Source organism: Hyperoodon ampullatus (assembly GCF_949752795.1).
Source record: "Hyperoodon ampullatus genome assembly, chromosome: 4".
In the NCBI taxonomy this organism is placed as follows: Eukaryota; Metazoa; Chordata; class Mammalia; order Artiodactyla; family Ziphiidae; genus Hyperoodon; species Hyperoodon ampullatus.
In genome coordinates this window covers 164,448,658-164,468,009 of record NC_136917.1, presented here as the reverse complement: position 1 = coordinate 164,468,009, position 19,352 = coordinate 164,448,658, and the positions used below count along the sequence as shown (strand labels likewise).

The 19,352-nt window shown below is 40.0% G+C and overlaps 1 protein-coding gene across 1 annotated transcript in view; it reads right to left on the bottom strand.

Annotated features, from left to right (window-relative positions):
• Window positions 1–19,352, bottom strand: part of DNAH5 (dynein axonemal heavy chain 5) — a gene marked incomplete at its 3' end in the record, with an annotated part of 240,126 nt that overhangs the window by 131,988 nt on the left and 88,786 nt on the right. The window contains exons 30-35 of the mRNA XM_079701862.1: window positions 18,164–18,317; window positions 16,157–16,320; window positions 14,894–15,050; window positions 10,667–10,879; window positions 9,715–9,939; window positions 8,143–8,315 (exon numbers count right to left, since the gene is read on the bottom strand). Of these exons, the coding sequence (XP_079557988.1) occupies window positions 8,143–8,315; window positions 9,715–9,939; window positions 10,667–10,879; window positions 14,894–15,050; window positions 16,157–16,320; window positions 18,164–18,317 (1,086 nt within the window). The remainder of the gene's footprint in view (window positions 1–8,142; window positions 8,316–9,714; window positions 9,940–10,666; window positions 10,880–14,893; window positions 15,051–16,156; window positions 16,321–18,163; window positions 18,318–19,352) is intronic.

The following is a 19,352-nucleotide window of genomic DNA, read 5'->3' as shown; positions in this document are numbered from 1 at the left end:
ACCCAGTTGCTCTGTCTTGCAAATCCTCCTTATCATGGGATCATTTGGGTTTATATTTAAACTGAAGTAGCAAGTTGTTAAGTTGCCAGAAAGAAATCATGCTGTTTACATGAAAAAAGGGCAGCCATGCCCAGTGATTTATCCCCCTCACTTTCTCCAATAGGTGGGACTTCAGTCCAACTGATACCAAGCAGGACCCTGTGGGGCTCCTGGGCACAAAAGCCATTCTGTGTCCCCTATTTCTTGATTACAGGAAACAGGCTTCATTCAGCCTCCAAGACCTTCCCTGAGTTCCAAGGAGCAGGTTCAAACAGTTGCTAATTAGGGAAGAGGGGGGATGTGAGACAAGGAAGGATCAGTCAAAAGAAACAATAGTGCAGCCTTGGGGCAGGGTCCTGGTTCCCCACCACAGGATATTCATAACTATATCTTTGAGCTGTTTTGCAGATACTGAAACCCCCTGCCAGGTGGGAGAAGTTAAATGCATGCTGCCCACAAGCACGTAGACCCCAGACCAGTTGAAACCAGAAGGTTGATGATGCTGACTCCCACTTACTTCCCCACCAACCAATCAGAAGAATGTCCACAGGCTGATCAAGCCCTCTCTGAACCATTAGTATAAAACTCCTCACTACCCCCTCCAGATCGGGACACACAGTTTTGAGGGCATTAGCCCGTTGTGGCCCCCTTGACCTGGCAAAGCAATAAAGCTATGCTTTTGTACTTCACCCCAAACTCTGTCTCTGAGAATTAATTTGGTGTTGGTGTACAGAGGCCAATATGCTGGCACCCAAAGCCTCTAGGACTTGCCTTTCAGAGACAAGCATGGATCTGCCAGAACGTCTTCATGTACTTGTTGACATGATTCTCTCCAGAGCATTCTACATGTATGTGTACCTCACCCCCTCCCTTCTCTGCTTTCCTTTCCAGTCTCTGCTGCTTTCAAAAATCTCATCATTCATGAACGGGTCTGGACTTTATGTGATTTAGTGGCCTTTTAGCAGCTCTACTATACTTTCCTGCTTCCCCACTAGATGGCCATAAGCTCTGTGCTGTCAGGAACTACTTTTACCCCCAGCTATTTGCCTAACCCTTGTCACCTAGTAGTCTGTGAACATTTGTTGAATAAATGGCTTGTGCTGGTCCAGCCATACACTTTTATCTGCTTCCTCCTGTCCCAGTAGCTACTAGAGTTAGAGATGCAGAATGTGACCCTGGCACCAAATGAACAATGACCAACCCCATGACCCAGGGCTCATTAGCACGCAAGTATAGTATTAAGTATTCATAGTGATCTAGATGCATTTCACCACACGTAAACCAGAAGTGCTTTCAGTTCTATTCTTAAACAGTATTGATTCTAAAATGCTGAAAAACTTGTCAAGACAACAGGGTATATGCATCAGAAAGTTAATTATCTTTGTTGAGAACTTGGACTAGTTATAGATTCTTTGATTATAGGACAGGCTTAAGGAGAAATGAAAGGAAAGGTTGGTAAAGAATGTGTTATCAATGATTAACTCAATATTGAAAAAACACACAACCCAATCAAAAAATGGACAGAAGACCAAAATAGACATCTGTCCAAAGAAGTCATACAGATGGCCAACAGGCACATGAAAAGATGTTCAATATCGCTAATTATTAGAGAAATGCACATCAAAACTGCAATGAGGTATCACCTCACACCAGTTAGAATGGCCACCATTAAAATGTCTACAAATAACAAATGCTGGAGAGGGTGTGGAGAAAAGGGAACCCTCCTGCACTGTTGGTGGGAATGTAAATTGGTGCAGCCACTATGGAAAACAGTATGGAGGTTCCTTAAAAAACTAAAAACAGAGTCACTGTATGGTCCAGCAATCCCACTCCTGGGCGTACATCCAGAAAAGACAAAAACTCTAATTCAAAAAGATACATGCACCTCAATGTTCATAGCTGCAATATTTACAATAGCCAAGACACGGAAACAACCCGAGTGCCCATCAACAGAGGATTGGCTTAAGAAGATGTGGTGTGTGTATATATACACACACACACACACACAATGGAATATTACTCATTCACACACACACACAAAAGAAATAGTGCCACATGCAGCAATGTGGATGAACCTAGAGAATATTAGTGAAGTAAGTCAGAGAAAGACAAATGCTAAATGATATCGCATATGTGGAATCTAAAAAAAAATACAAATGAATATATATATAAAACAGAAACAGACTCACAAACATAGAAAAAAAACTTACCGTTACCAAGTGGGAGAGAGAGGGAGGGACAAATTAGGAGTATGGGATTAACAGATACACACTACTATACATAAAATAGATAAGTAACAAGGATTTACTGTATAGCACGGGGAGTTATATTCAACACCTTATAATAACCTATAATGGAACATAATCTGAAAAAAAAAACTGAAGCAATTTGCTGTACCCTTGAAACTAACACAATATTGTAAATCAACTCTACTTCAATTTAAAAAATTCTAGGGCTTCCCTGGTGGCACAGTGGTTAAGAATCCGCCTGTCAATGCAGAGGACATGGGCTCGAGCCCTGGTCTCGGAAGATCCCACATGCCGCAGAGCAACTAAGCCCATGTGCCACAACTACTAAGCCTGTGCTCTAGAGCCCATGAGTCACAACTCCTGAGCCTGTGTGCCACAACTACTGAAGCCCGCGTGCCTAGAGCCCATGCTCCACAAGAGAAGCCACCGCAATGAGAAGCCGGTGCACCACAACGAACAGTAGCCCCCACTGGCCGCAACTAGAGAAAGCCCACATATAGCAACAAAGACCCAACGCAGCCAAAAATAAATAAAATTTTTAAAATAAAAAATTCTAAACAACAAAAAAAACGAAAGAATGAAAAACAATAGTCATAGCAACATTGTTAATGATTATTAACACTTACTCAGTGGCAGGCCCAGTGCTGGGTCCCTACCTACATTACCTCTAGTCCACACAATGATTCCAAAAGAAGGGACTCAGAAAGGTTAGCTGTCTTGGTCAAGACTACACAGCCCAATGGCCAAGATCCAGGTATAACTCATGGAAGCTGTGAGAATATGTCAGAGAAAGAACACACGTCGTGAGGCCTGTCTACTGTTTTTTTGGCCACACTGCACGGCTTGTGGGATGTTAGTTCCCCCACCAGGGATCAAACCCAGGTCCTCTACAGTGAGAGCACAGAGTTCTAACCACTGGACCACCAGGGAATTCCCCTGTTTACATTTCTTATCAAGAAGATAAGATGTCTCCATCAGTCTTCAATTCCTCCTGCCCTCGGTCTTAAGTGATAGCAGTACAGCAAGTCCCCTACATACGAACCTTAAAGTTGCAAACTTTCAAAGATGCGAACGTGCGTTCCATCAACATCATGCATGAGGGGAATTGCAGCTTTCCCTCCGTCTCCTATTGCTGACAATCCTTCAGTTCTACCATCTCCCACCTCCTCTCCCTCCTCCAGTCAGTAACTCTATTTGCCTGTTCACTCGATGCCAGCCCCTGATGCCAGCTGTTGTACTGTACTTTTCAAGGCACCATACTGTAAGATTAAACATGTTTTCTTTATTTTTTGTGTTTGTTTGTTTTTTATGTATTATTTGTGTGAAAAGTATTATAAATCTATTACAGTATAGCACTATATAGCCGATTGTGTTAGTTGGGTACCTAGGCTAACTTTGCTGGACTTACGAACAAATTGGACTTACAAATGCACTCTTGGAATGGAACTCATTTGTATGTAGGGGACTTACTGTAGTAAGAAAGATTCCAGACTTCTCGACTTGTGCTCAGAAGTAGGAGGAAGGACTGGTCATGAAAAATACCATGAGATTTTCGAAAAAGGCACTATATGTTTTTAGCTTATTTATTGACTATTTTATCATCTGAAATATCTGCAACGCCATCCAACTGACGTCACGTTTCCCAGAGACTATCACTATCAACATTGCTGAATTTTCACAGGGCAGTCAGTGAAAAGCTGACAAGATGTCAAGGTCTCTGGCCTTTGTTTTATTCAAGTATTAATCTTAGTGAGGAATTCTTTTGTAAAAAGGCAGCCAATCTTGCAATGCAATCCCAATGACCAGCAAAAAATGGTGACTCACTCCTCCCATAATCAACTTAGAGAAGAACAGACAAGGGAACATTTAGAGTGAAACAGGGGGAAACAAACTTTAGGATCACCTCCACTTACATACTTTGCTTTTAAAGTTCTGAAGTTTTTTGATACAGAAATATATACAAGACAATGAATACAGTGAAAGAATCAAGTTGCAAAAATGTTTGTATAATCTGATACCTATATGTGAAAGTTAAAAAGAATCCTGACATATAAGCATTTGAAATTTCTTAGAGAGAAAATAAACTACTAATCATTTTGAAAAACAGAAAAACTTTCCTCTCATATTTTCAATTTTATATCTTTAGGTACTATTTAATTTTTTCACCACAAAGATGTGACTTTGAAAATAAACATTTCTTCATTCATTTGGGAAATTTTATTTAGTACCTATTATGGAACAGAACTGTTCTAGGAGCAGTGAATAAATCACAGGAAGTCTATACCTCAAAGGATATACCTGATATCATAAAGGAAGGAAATAGACTATTTAAAAGTAGAAAACAGGAAAAATAAAGCTGGTTAGGAGGGTTCAGGAGTGTGGAGATTGCTGCTTCAAATGTGTCAGGTCCAAAGACCCATGTGCGATGACATTCAATCAGAGACCTGGAGAAGAAGAAGTGAGCTATGCCAGTATTGAAGGGAAAAGGGTTCCCAGTTAAGGCAACAGCAAGTGCAAGTGTCCTGAGGCAGCAGTGTGCTGTTCAAGGAACAGCCAAGGAGCAAGTAGCTGGAGCTCAATGAGGAAGGAGAAAGAGTAGCAGGGATCAGATCATGGCAGGTCTTACAGGCCAATGTAAGGACATTGGCTTTTACTTTGGGTGAGATGGAAAGACAGTGGAGATGAAGGCGAAGGGATGACAGGATCTGACTTATATTCCAGTGTCTGAATTGAGAGGCAATGGCAGAAGCAGGAAACCAGATAAAAGACTATTGCAGTCATCCAGCCTAGACATGATGGTGGCCTGGACTAACATGATAACAGCAAAGGGGAGAAAAGTGGTCACATCCTAAGTGAGTTCTGAAGTGGTGGTGACCAAACTTGATAGATTGGATAATAAAGTGAGAGAAAGAAAGGCATCAAGGATGCTCCAAGGATTTTGGCTTGAGCAACTGAAGGATGGAATTGCCATTTACAAAGCCGGAGAAGAGGGCAGTTTTGTGGGGGGACAATCAACCATAAGTGTGAATTCCCAGTAAGCATCCAAGAAAACATGTCACATAGGCAAGTGAATGTATGTGCCTGGAGTTTAAGGAAGAAGCCCTGTCAGGGAGCAGAGATTGGGGAGTCCACATCTAGATGATATTTAAAGCCATGTGAGATCACCTGAGGAGTGAATGATGGAGAAGAGCCTTGGTGCGTTCAGTGATTAGGGGTCAAGAAGCTGAAGAGGAACCAGTAGGAGACGGTATGAAGGGACAACCAGAACAAGAGGAACTAGGTGAATGTTGTGTCCTGGAAGCCACATGAAGAAAATGTATCAAAAAGGAGATAGCGATCACCTATGCAAATGCTGCTGACTAGTCAAGGAAGGTCAGAACTAGAAATGATCATTGGCTTTAGCAACATGAGGATCTGGGTGACTGCCCTACTCGGGGGAAGAAAGTGTGATGGGCAGAATAATGGTCCCCCAAAGATATCCACATCCCAATCCCTGGAACTTGTAAATATGTTACCTTACACAGCTAAAGGGACTTTGCAGATGCAATTAATGTGAAAGGCCTTGAGATGGGGAGATTATCCTGGATTACGCAGTGGACCCCATCTAATCTCATAAGTCCTTAAAAGGGGAAGAGGGAGGCGGAAGACTGGGTCAGAGACATGAGACGGGAAAAGGAAAAGAGACTGGAAGCATGAAGGAGCCTCAACCCATGGTTGTGACTGTGAAGATGAAGGAAGGGGCCACAAGCCAAGGAGTACGGCAGCCTTCAGATGCTGGGTACAGACCTCAGCTGACAGTCCGCAGGGAAGTGGGGACATAGGTCCTGCAACCACAAGAAAAAGAATTCTGCCAACAAACTAAAAAACAAAAAGCAGATTCTCCCCTAGAGACTCCAGGAGGGACCACAGTCCTGCTGACACCTGATGTTAGTCCAACAAGGTGTGCGCCACATTTCTGATGTATGCAACTGTGAAATAATTCGTGTTGTTTAAGCTTCTAAACGTGTGGTCATCTGTTATGAAAGCAACAGAAAACTAATCTATAGAACCTGAATGGTGTGAATTCAAGGTAAAATAGATAGAAAAAAATGTGATTTTGAGGCGTTTTGATGGGAGTACAGAAATGGGAGGGAAACTAGAGGATTCGCGGTAGGATTTCCTTTCTGGAAGCCGTTATAGCACATTGTACGTTGATGAGAATGATTCAGTGAAGTGAAAATTGACGATGCTCCCAGAGAGAAAATAACTGTTTCAGTGGAAGGTGTTGGCTTTGGATGGCAGCACAAAATCCATCCCTAAAACCAGAAGAGAAAGTGGACAGCATAAGCATAGGGGCTTGGTTGGCAGACATGATGGTGGGGAATGAGTGCAGATCCTCTCCTGTGGTAGCATCTATCTTCTCAGTAAAACGGGAAATGGGGCCTTCGGTCGAGAGAGGAAGGGAGGGGAATGCTTGAGGTTTGGAAGGAGAGAAGGTGTGAAATCGCTGTTACAAGTGTTTCAAGGAATTCTCCACATTTTGTCATTATTCACCTCTGCACTTCAAAACAAAGAGAACAACTCCAAAAAGACGTCCAAAAGCATCCAGTAGAAACCATCTTTTGTGGAAAATAAATATATGGTTACCAGGGGATATGGGGGGGAGGGATAAATTGGGAGATTGGGATTGATATACACACACTACTATTGACATATATAAAATAGATAACTAATAAGAACCTAGTGTGTAGCACAGGGAAGTCTACTCAGTACTCTGTAACGGCCTATATGGAAAAGAATCTAAAAAAAGAGTGGATATATGTTTATGTACAACTAATTCACTTTGCTGTACACCTGAAACTAACATCTATAAATGAACTAAACTCCAAAAAAAATTTAAAAAAGAAAAAAAGAAATCATCTTTAATGAGACATAAGAAGGAATATGGAGTGTATGAAGACAAAGAAAATGTGAGGGGAAAAGGACAGTAAAATCTTCTGCTATTCCTCAATCCTCAGGTAAAAGTGAGCATTTCATTCAGTATCACAACTGAGCGGAGGGAAAAATCTCACAGACAGGGCTATTACCTCAAACTTTTATACTTTGTCCGATAATATTTTCAATCTAATAGCCCAGGGGTTCATCCTGTGAAAATGATTGATATTCAGCTTTAGCTTCTCCTTAGGCCCAATGTTGATTTTAACACTCAGCCATTTTGTCCAACGTAAGTATTCAAAGCATCCCTGAATAGCACATATACAATTAGCTGATGCCACAAAGCTCAAATTAAACTAAGTGAATTACAGGCTATTAGCCATGGAGGAAGGACCCCTGGAGATAACCTAGTACATCTTACAGATGAGGAAACTGAGTCCAGGGAAACTGCATGGCGGCTCTGGCTAACACAGTTGGTAAAAGGCAGAGGGCAGGACCGGTCAATGTCCTCTCCATCACGATTCACCAATGTTCATACTCAATTTCTTTCCTGCTAAAAAACCACTTTATTATCTCTGTAATGACAATAAGTGCCACAGTTCCCTAAAGCAGCCCTCAAAGCCCATGGTGATTTGCACCTATTGATACATAGCGATTAATTCGCTTTTTTCCCATTTGATGTCCACGGAGGTCATTTAAACTTAGACTCTATAAGACTGAAGGCAAGGAAGCAAAGTCTGTTTTAGTCACAAACCTACTAAATTCCATGTGAAGACATGTGTGTAAAGCTAAACATACCATATTTCGAAGACTTTAATATAAAAGAGCCTGTAAACCCTAAAGAGACCGTCAGCCAAAAATCCCTTGAGCACCTGGAGAGAATTAGAAGGTTGGGGGTGGAGGAGGGAGAGGTTGAGGATTCACAGAACCCTTCCATCACCTGTCTGTGAGGGGAGTTATAACGAGCCTGTCAGTGCAGCCTACAAACTCATTCTGGTATATGAACGGCACATCTGTGATGTGAATCATCATCTTGTCGGAATCTTCGTTAAAATAAAATCTGCACTGTTTCAGCCACTCAAAGTCTGTAGGGCTCTTGATATGCATGTGACACTGAAATGCAAAAGGTATGTGTTAAAACTGAGATGAGAACCGCTTATTAACGATATGCATTAGCATTCAGGTAGATCATAATGTGAAGTTAATGGAACGCAAAGACAGCCCAACTACTTGGGAGATGTCAACTACATCACCATCCAACCCATTCATTTATTGATCAGCAAAAAAAGATACTTTCAACGATATGAGAAAAGGAGAAGTTAAGAGAAACTAATTGTGGCCCTCAATTTAAATAACGTGATCTATTTTAAGAGGAAGGTGTTCATTTCTTAAATTTCACCCTTAAATGTCCAATACCACAGTCCTAACCATGAAATACAACCTATGAAAAAACACATTTGGCTTACAAAGATAGAACTAAACAATCTCATTAGGAAAAAAAAGTCATCTCTTATGATTATGATAAAGTACATTCTTGGGGTTTTTTTTTTAATCCGTTAATTACCCTTCCTAGGATTTGCAGCAGGCCAAAATTTCTAACATCTAAATGGCAGGTTATTGCCCAGCAATGCTTTTGTCTGAATATTTTTAACCAAAATTTTAAGCCACTTTAATCATTTTTCTTTGACAAATAAGAAATCTAAAACTACCCTGAGCCCTTTATTTCTCATTGAGGCAAACAGTGTGCCTAACTATCAAGAGAGGAGATTAGCACATAACAGCTTGAATGCGTTGCCTTTATTTCCATTACATCAGAACCAATCTTTCATAATCTTTTTTAAATAACGGGGTGAGACACGATCCAGAAAATTATTATGAAAATAAGAGCTTCATGCCTGTTATCTAATATTGTATTTTATAGTAGAGGACAAATATCATTTCTTTTCCCATTTCCTATTTTCTGTAGCTACAAAACTCCCTTTTCCATCCCTGTTCTTTCTTTAAAGGCAAAATCCGCATGTCTCCTGAATGTCACAAACTATATTAGGGAAGACCATTTGCAATCAATGACATAAAATGTAGCAAAACTTGTTAAAGCTGTGATTTATGAAGAGCCTTAAAGGAACTACTAAGCAGTTCTACTAGCAATATCACTTATTATTTCTGTAGCAAGAAACTGGTCATCTTCAATCTAATAACCAAAAGGAGCACAAGACAAATAAAAGATTTTCAAGATGCTACATGACATTTCAGCATTAACAATGATCACATAAAGAATTTTAAAATAAGGTCTAATTGACTCCATAACACCTTAGCCGAGATCATTGGAAAAGAGCTGAAATTTCAGCTAAAGACTGAAAAGAAAGTCTGACAATCTCTCATCATGAAGATGCTTCTTTGCCTGAATTTTACCTTTTCTTTGAATTCATTCAAACTATTCCCAGTGGGTAAACAAAGATAGTTTCTACTATTCACTTTTCTGTATATGCCACAGCATTTGTAAAGCATTTACCAGGTCATCAAAGATATCTCTTTGGTGCACATGAATAGTAATCAAAGTCTCATATTTAACTCGTTCCACGGAACTCAGATCCTTGGTTGTCATGTCTATCAATGTGTTCAGTAGCTCCAGGAAAGACTGACTGGTTTTCTGCATGATTTTTTTATCAAACTTGGCATTTCTAAGAGCCTCTTCTGAATCCCGTGTCCATATCATTTGAATTCCTAATAATCCAACCTTATGGAAATAAAGAAGGCTTTATGAGTGCGTATGGCATATGAATATACTTATATAGAAATCACAATATAGTAAACAGCTGTGATTATTATGCAAATGTCAGGCCATCCTTGATTACATCAACTTGATGGGTTGTTTCAAAACCTATGGAGACCCTATTCATATTGTTTACCTGACAATTAAGTATATACAGCCTCATGACATGTCTACAGTTTTTTCTTCTCATTCTAAGTCATATTTCTCCCTAGACAGATTTTAAGTTACTGGTTCGGAAAGAATACGTCTTAAACCTACTTTCCCCAAACTAACACAGGGTTTACACATAGTAGACGCAAAATCTCTATTGATCACATGACTAAGAAAACATCATTTTCTGTATTTTATTGCTGAAATATTTTTCTGGTAAAACACACTCAGTACATTTTATGATTTATGTACTGAAGAGATTCAGTAGGAAAAAAAATATTTTAAGTTAAAGAAAACATATCAAATATCTCAGCACAAATATATGTATATTTATAAATATATATGTATAGATACAGATACATAACACCAAATAATCTGTAGTTGAAATATTTAAGCTTATCTATATTTAACAAATCCTAATGAAAATCTTAATATTGGTCTAGAGTTAAACTATAGGCAGTTGTGTAGTTTACAATAGACAATATCTGAGATCTAAAATGACTATTCTATAAAAAATACTTTCCAATTTCAATACACTGACCTGAGCAGGGAAGGAAGAAAGAAATTCAATCAGTTGGAAACTTGTTTCTTGAATATTTGCAGCTGCCTGGCGAATCACAAGATGTAATGAGGCCTGAGATTCCTCCAAGAGAGAATTAAGCCAAACTTCCACATTGCCCTCTGCCATCACGGGTTTATCCAATTCAATCGTCTCACCCTCTCGAGAGGAAACTGACAGAATGCGATCATAGATCTGTGTTAGAAGCCCAAAAAGAAGCTATATTTACACAAAGAATGAATTCCTCCATTGCCCTCTTGTCAATGTTATCCTTCCTGTAGAAAGTTAAGCCACATTTTATAAAATAAAAGGCAAAGTATGATATAAAATCAATTCCAAAACAATTTTTTAAAAAGCTATCCATGAAATCGAAAAGGGAATACTAAATCAATTTCAAATAGTCTATACTGGAGAGGGGAAAACTTGTTTTCTAAGAGAAATGTTCAATACAAATGTTGTAATCAAAAAAATCTCTAAAGTTTCCCAAGATGAAATCTCTAAGACCCTGTCATCCACACCACGAGATTATCAAGTTGACATTAGCAATGACCTGGTCAAAATGATCAATGCAAACATCTCACAAGGCAATTCCAATTCTATACTAAACATTGTGCTCTTTACAGGAGCTGTTGGTTGCACATAATATATTCTAATGCAAACCCAGCTCCTAGCCTGGTCATTTCACTTCAATTTCCATGCAATATGGCATAATGAGAATATGTGGAGTATTTGGAGTTCTAAAATATGGTTCAAATGGTGCTGTGCTATTCACTGACCTTCCAATGTTGGAAGACACATCTCGGAGACTATATTTCTTGCTTCCATTCAGTCATTAAAAATCATGCCTGTCCTACTTCCCAACTCACCTTACAGGACACTCATGCCAGTTATACAAAATACAGTTGGCCCTCCATATCCACGGTTTCTGAATCCACAAACTCAACCAACCTCTGATCAATACTTGAAAAAAAAATTCCAGAAAGTTCCAAAAAGCAAAACTTGAATTTGCCACATGCTGGCAACTATTTACATAACCTTTACATTGTATTGTATTATAAGTAATCTAGAAACCATGTGTAGGTATATCCAAATATTACAGTATTTTATATGAGACTTAAGCCTCCACAGATGTTGGTATCTGCTGGGGTCCTGGAACCAATCCTCCCCATAGACACCAAGGAACAACTGTGATGCAAACTATAAAGTAAATGCAAATGTTTGTTGTTGTTTTGTTCTCTAGTAAGTGGAATATTGTTCCCTTGGGCCCAGATTTAGTCTGTATTAATGAAATCCTCCTTAGTTGTCCACAGAAGTGATCTACCAAGAAGCTAATGAGCCTTAAGTTTCAGGGCCCCTCACTTGCACAGACCCTTCTAGGTCCTGAATATAAGTTTGTATTTATAATTTTATAAGATTTAGGACCCACAAAACCAGGGTCTGCCCCTAGCTGTAGAAACCTTATGGTAGGAACAGCGACAAGAAAAAAAAAAAAAAAGCAATGTTATTTATTTTTAAGAAGTTATTGCTAGGAACAGAGGCTGAAAATGAGGAAGTGTCAATTATTTTCAATGTACAATCAGACAATAAGAAGCTTCACTCTAGGACGATGAAGTCCTGGTGCTAAAGCAGAAGGATTTGAGGAAAACATCAAGAAGAACTTCCTGGGTAACTCAATGCCCTCTTTCAACCCATGCATCCAGTAGATCTACAAGAAAGATCAATTTTTTTTTTTTTTTTTTTTTTGCGGTACGCGGGCCTCTCACTGTTGTGGCCTCTCCCATTGCGGAGCACAGGCTCCAGACACGCAGGCTCAGTGGCCATGGCTCACGGGCCCAGCCGCTCCGCGGCATGTGGGATCTTCCCGGACCAGGGCACGAACCTGTGTCCCTTGCATCAGCAGGCGGGCTCTCAACCACTGCGTCACCAGGGAAGCCCCAGAAAGATCAATTTTTAAACCATTCAATCCATACGGTGTTCTCTTTCTCTCCACCCACCCCCTTTGTTGTAGCAACTCGGCCTTTTCCATCCTGACTTTGCAATCACTTTCGAAATTGGTTTCCTTGCCCCCTTCCATTCTGCCTCCTACTCTGAGCCAGAGGCTCTTTCTAAAACACAAATCAGGTCACTGCTCTGCTGAAAACCTCCCACACCCTTTGTCACGTTCATGATGAAGTACATTCCATAGTGTGATGCACTTGACCTTCTGGAATATGGTCCATGCCTCCTTCTCCCTCTTTTCCCTTTGCTCGTCACCCCATGTTATGGGTTAAATTGTCTCCTCCAAAAATATATATTGAAGCCCCAACCCCTAGTACCTGTGAGTGGGACCTGATTTGGAAATGGGGTGTTTGAAGGTGCAATCAAGTTAAGATGAGGTCATCTTGGATGCTGGTGGACCCAAATCCAATTACCTTAGAAGAAGAAGGAAATTTAGACACAGACACACAAGGAGAATGTCAAGTGAAGACAAAGGTGGAGATCAAATTGATGTGTCTGCAAGACAAGGAACACCAAGGATTGCTGACCACTAGTGGGAACTAGGAGACAGGCACTAAATAGACTCTCCTGCAGAGCCTCCGGTCGGAACCAACCCTGTCAACACCTCTGGTCGGAACCAACCCTGCCAACACCAATAATTTTCTGTTGTTTTAATCCATGGAAGCCCTAGGAAAGTAATACACTCCCTCACATACCCACACTTCTGACATCCTAGACTGCCCACACCTCCGGGCTGTTGCACTTGACCTTCCTCTGGCCAGACTGTGCGCCCCTTCCCCACTTGCCTGGTTATGTTCCACCCACCTTCAAAAAATCAGTTCAAACACCACATTCTCCTGCAGAAGCTTTCTCTTACACCCAGGTTAGGGCTCCCTGGTGGGCATTTCCATGCTCCTTGTGCATCACACAAACACAGCAAGTCAAAAATATCGATGGCTTAATTGCCAAATTTCTCTTGAATGTTGTACTGCATAAAAACAACTGCAGTATGGATTGTGATATATTCTTCCTTGGAACCCCAGGACTGGCATCATGCCTGGCACACAGTGAGGGGCTTGAACTTAAATGACTGGCTTTGAATGGCCTCCAGTGGACTAGCTCTACCACTGCACAAGCTGCACTCTGTAGACCCCACCAGAGCATGAGATCCCTGAGGATGGTACATTCCCATTGTTAAGCACAACATCTAGTCCATGGTATTTGCTCAACAGATGCAAGTTGCATTCTGGGATGAATAAATAAATGATACTAAGGTTTGTATGAAACACCATAAGGGAACTGAATATGTTATCCAACTGGAAGGGTCACTTTTTTAGGGAATTTGGGGTAAAGGGGTAGATTAGACAACATCTTCTGGCAGCTGGGCAAATGTATAGTCTTCCTCATGTTGGATAACTTCTTTTGGGTCCCATACAACTCCATGATTCTAGAAATTGTTGGGAGTGTTTAAAAAAAAAAGGAGGGACTTCCCTGGTGGCGCAGTGGTTGGGAGTCTGCCTGCCGATGCAGGGGACACGGGTTCAAGCCCTGGTTTGGGAAGATCCCACATGCCACAGAGCAACTAAGCCCGTGCGCCACAACTACGGAGGCTGTGCACCACAACTACTGAAGCCCACATGCCTAGAGCCTGTGTTCTGCAACAAGAGAGGCAACCAGGATGGAAAGCCTATGCACCACAGCGAAGGGTGGCCCCCGCTTGCCACAACTATGGAAGACCCGCAGACAGTGGCGAAGGCCCAATGCAGTCAAAAATAAATAAATTAATTTAAAAAAATAGGAAAGAAAAGGTTTTCAATGGAGTAGGATGAAAAACATGGAGGACCATCATGCCAAAAACATCTGAAGCCTGATTAAAACAATCAAGTCACTGTGGCAATTCTGTTCAGTCAAGGCACTATTTGATGAGCAATTTGTTCCTTTGTTTTGTTGAATTTCTAAACAGTTAACTTGGCATGTGAAGCTATGAATGCTACATACGAAGCATTCCTAATCACATTTAAACTATTTGTTATTCAAATTTACACTTTGGATATTAAGAAGTCACATAGTTCTGAAGGTAAATTGGGCCCAAAAGTATCTTTTTAGTCATCGGGTGATACTTAATGGACAGGGAAGTAAATCTTTGTAAACACTATTGGAGAGCAATTTAATAAAGACAGTTGAGATTCTAAGATACGTAAATTGCTGGCCAGCAATTAGAATTAGGCAAACCTTTTCATGGAACTTGACCGTTTTGATGTTGTCAAACACATTCAGCAAATGGGCCTGTATGGTGTGTGTGTCTGATGCCTGCCCCAGAATCTCCAGAAGAGCGGGGTCCGAGACGAAGAAGAACCGAGGAAAGCAAAGCCGTTTTTTCTCCAAGTACCTAAGTGGGGAGGAAAAGATAAGCTTCATAAGCACACAAGACAGGGCTTTCTAGGAATAAATTAATCTGGATGCGAAAAAGGGAAAAGACTTTGAGAGAATCTAATTTTCCCACATTGTTCAATGTTTTTGTTTTTTTCTGTGTTTTTGTTTTTATTACTAATTTTGCCAAGTGGGAGTCCCTATTCTGATTGGGAGACTTTTTTCAAAAATTTATAGAATTTCCTCATTTTTCACAAGTATAATGTATACATTTGACTTAATCTGGAAATATTTGTACTTTCTTTGTAGAAGACAGGAAAATTTACACACAGGGAGTCTTTCAGTTTTGTGTTTGTTTTATTTTATTTGCAAGCACAGTGCTATGTCAGCTAAAGGCTGACAATTCCAATTCTTAGGATTGTATCTTAAAAGAATCCAATGAATCTATCACTGAAGCAGAAACAAAATCCAGCTGCATGGAAGGAAGGGTCTTGACACTGTTCTCTGCCTCGAGGAGTTACAAAAACCCAGTGAATGTTTGTTCTACCTGTCATCACCCTACTTTTGCTGCACTTTTGTTTCCATATTTAACATATTTCTACTTAGTGATTTTATCGTGATTAGCCAAAGAGCAAGAAAATTATTTATTGCTCTTGGAGTTCCTCCAGCCTCCATATATGTAAGTGTGGGTGTGGGTGTGGGTGTGTCAGTGTATATTGCTAGGTATTAGATTAGGCTCTCATTTTTGTATAATCTTGACTGCTTGTGTATACTACACACTGTTCATATTGTTCTCGGTTGAGTATAATGAAATATTTTGCTTCTTCAGATGTTTATCCAAGAAGGAGATCAGAAAAACAGGTATATTAATTTTAAAAACAAGGACTGTATGAGAATATTTACAAGCTCTTGTCCCAATGATGGAAGAAGCCATAAAGCCTATAATTTAAACATCAGAGAAAATCTAGTAACTGCTTGGAGAGACAATAAGGCTCCAAACTATCAGTTTTATCTATGCCACAACGTTAGACATGAATTGAGTCTAAGCAAAAGAACACCCATTTGGCTACTCCTGTCTCGTGTCTCTGGTCCCTTTCATTTCTAGGATGCTTTCAGTGAACTTACCCAGTAAGGGATTTCTGGCAGATTTCCAACTGGTCCAGCAAGTGTGGTAACAGCTGCCCCATGGTTTCATCTCCAACACAACACTGAACCACACTGGGCATCTCATGTGCCCGAGTCATGATCTTCACCCAGGATTTATCTATGTTGGAAAAGCGCTTGGCCTCCTATGAGCACAAGGTAACAAAGCACACTTGGACACGTCTGTGATCCCAAGGACATAGTGTCTCACATACCTCCCACTGAGGTCAGACTTCTAACCGTTCTGGATACCCTGTGCATACATGAAATATCACACATGTTCTATTTCAATTCTCCTTGGGCCTTTTGCACCATAGCACCCCCTTCCTTAAATAAGAATCTTTAGCTCAACCTTGGGACTGACATTATGTTAACTAAAAGCAGGAAGCAGGTATAAAAATAATAATACAAATTGGGAGATTGGGATTGACATATACACTCTACTACATATAATAGATAACTAATAAGAACCTACTGTATAGCACAGGGAATTCTACTCAATACACTGTAATGGCCTATATGGGAAAAGAATCTAAAAAAAGAGTGGATATATGTATACGTATAATTGATTCACTTTGCTGTATACCTGAAACTAACATAACACTGTAAATCAACTATAGTCCAATAAATATTTTAAAAAATAATAATAATACAACACAAGATAATTTGGGAGAAAAGCACCCTCCCAACTGTTTTCAATTACCTCCAAATTAAGTGAATCTTATGTTTTTCAAGTTTTCTACACTGAGCATTGAATTATTTGTGTATTTAGAAAACAAACATTTAAAAATAAGATACAGGGCTTCCCTGGTGGTGCAGTGGTTGAGAGTCTGCCTACCGATGCAGGGGACACGGGTTCATGTCCCGGTCCAGGAAGATCCCACATGCCATGGAGCAGCTGGGCCCGTGAGCCATGGCCACTGAGCCTGCGTGTCCAGAGCCTGTGCTCCGCAATGGGAGAGGCCACAATAGTGAGAGGCCCACGTACCACAAAAAAATAAATAAATAAATAAATAAATAAAAATAAGATACAAAATTAATTATAGTGTGACCCTAATATTCTGAAATTTTTAAAACTAGATTTTTTAGGAAAAATGGAAAATGTGCAGATTAATTTGAGAGAGTAGGAATAATTGTGATTTTCTTCCTTAAAACTTTCTATATTTTACCAATGAGCACATACTATCAAACATGAGAGCAAGAAACTCCACCTAGCTCCTTCAATATTGTATGTGAAAGTTTCCATTAAGTCCAATTTGAGACCCTTTTCCCATCAAGCAGAAAAACACGCCCAAATATAAATGAAAAATAAATACCTAAAATTATAATGTATGGATACATTTCACTGGTAGCCAAAAAATAAATCGGCTAACGGGTCTGCCCTCTATAATTAAACTGAAAACTAACCAAAGAGAAAGCTGAGGGAACCTAAGTGAAGAGAACACTCAACATAATCATGCTTCTAAAACTCAAATTTATTGTTAACACGTTATAATTTAGCAAACAATTTAAGGTAATTGGATAAGAATCCTTGAGTTTTTCCTTGCAGATTTCCACCCCATTTTACAGTACAGATATAATTGGGTATATTGTAGAGTGTGAGTTATTTTAAACTGTCAGTAGTAGAGAACAAACTATCCTACCACTGTCAAGATAACCACTCTGTAATTCTGCACTGTTCCAAGTTCCACCTTCAAATTATCTGAAGAAGTATATCAATTATGCAGGCATTCATTCTTTGTTTTTTAACCCTCCATTTCCTATAAAACCTCACCGTTTTGAAGCATTCTTCCTCTCATTTTCACACCCCTCTTTTCCACAATTACCCTCTCTCTCTTTGAAGAACAGCTTGACAGCAACAACCAAAAGATTGGCGAAGGCGTGGCTCGATAGAGGTTGAAATTTATTGCATTTTTAAGGGCATTCTGAGTTATTAGATAGCTCTCTAAGTTTAAAAACCGAATGAAATCATAAAGAAATTTCTAAGACCTTGGGAAGCTGCTTGGCAATGTCTCCTCCTACAAAGACAGCTTCTAAGTAAATCCACAAGTTTTGCACCATCATCCAATTCTCAATGATGTCTGTTGAGTTGGAAAGGTATTGCACCCACTTTTGAATCTGGCCTTTGAATGGCATATTGTACCTAAAATGAGAAATACATTCAGAATTTGGTTTTTTAGTGTTTTGTTTTTATTGTTGTTGTTTTCAAACTAAAGAGGTTTTTAAAAAATCCTGATTTTCACCTATTTCTTTACAACTTTGACTATGTTGCTGGCTTTTAAAATGACGCTACCAAGTGATTCATTCATCACCATATACTGGGCATTGTTAAACTGACTTTTCCCTTTTGATCCAGGGCATAGAGAAGTGGGAGATGTATCATCTAAGGAGCAGATCAAGCATTAGACTTGACTCCACCCAGCTGCTGGAACAGTATCATTCTGGTCACTGTTGCTGTCGCCAAGGGAATAACATTCTCTCCACTGAGCTTCTGTGCCTATTCCATGGAGTCTCTTGTTTTTCATGTAATGTGGAGCCATTACAGAGCCGTTGGCAGGGACGAACATCAAATTCAGTTTTCAAATATGATACTATCTGGACTCTCTCTTTAGCCTGCCCTCTTCTGAGCCTCCTTCCAACTTCCCATCCACCCCTGTCCACGCACTCATGTCTGTGTGTACATGTATGAATGAGGCTTTCTGCGTGTATACACATAAAGCCTGAGAGCCACTTTTCTTCCTCTCTCACAGTTAATCTATCTTCCCTTTTTCCTCGTGAAGGCAGAAACAGACAGTGGTCCCCCAATATCTTTTCCTCCTTCTTCTTTAGATATAGACCCCCATTTCTACCTAGACTCATAGCTGCCCAGTTAAAATACTGAATTTCCCAGCCTCCTTTGCAGCAATGCGCAGTCCCGGAATTAAGCTCCACATCAATACTTCTCAACCCTAGCTGCACATTCTAATCATCCAATAAATATTAAAAACCACCAATACCTTAAAACAAACAACAACAACCAAAAAAACCTACCAATACCTGCCTGGATGCCACCCCTAGGAACTTTGATTCGATCAGTCTGGGATGTGGCCCAGGCTTTGGGATTTTTTTAAGTTCCTTAGGTGTGTCTAGTGTGTAGCCAAGTCTGAAAACCACTCTTCTGGATGGGAAGGGAGCAGCA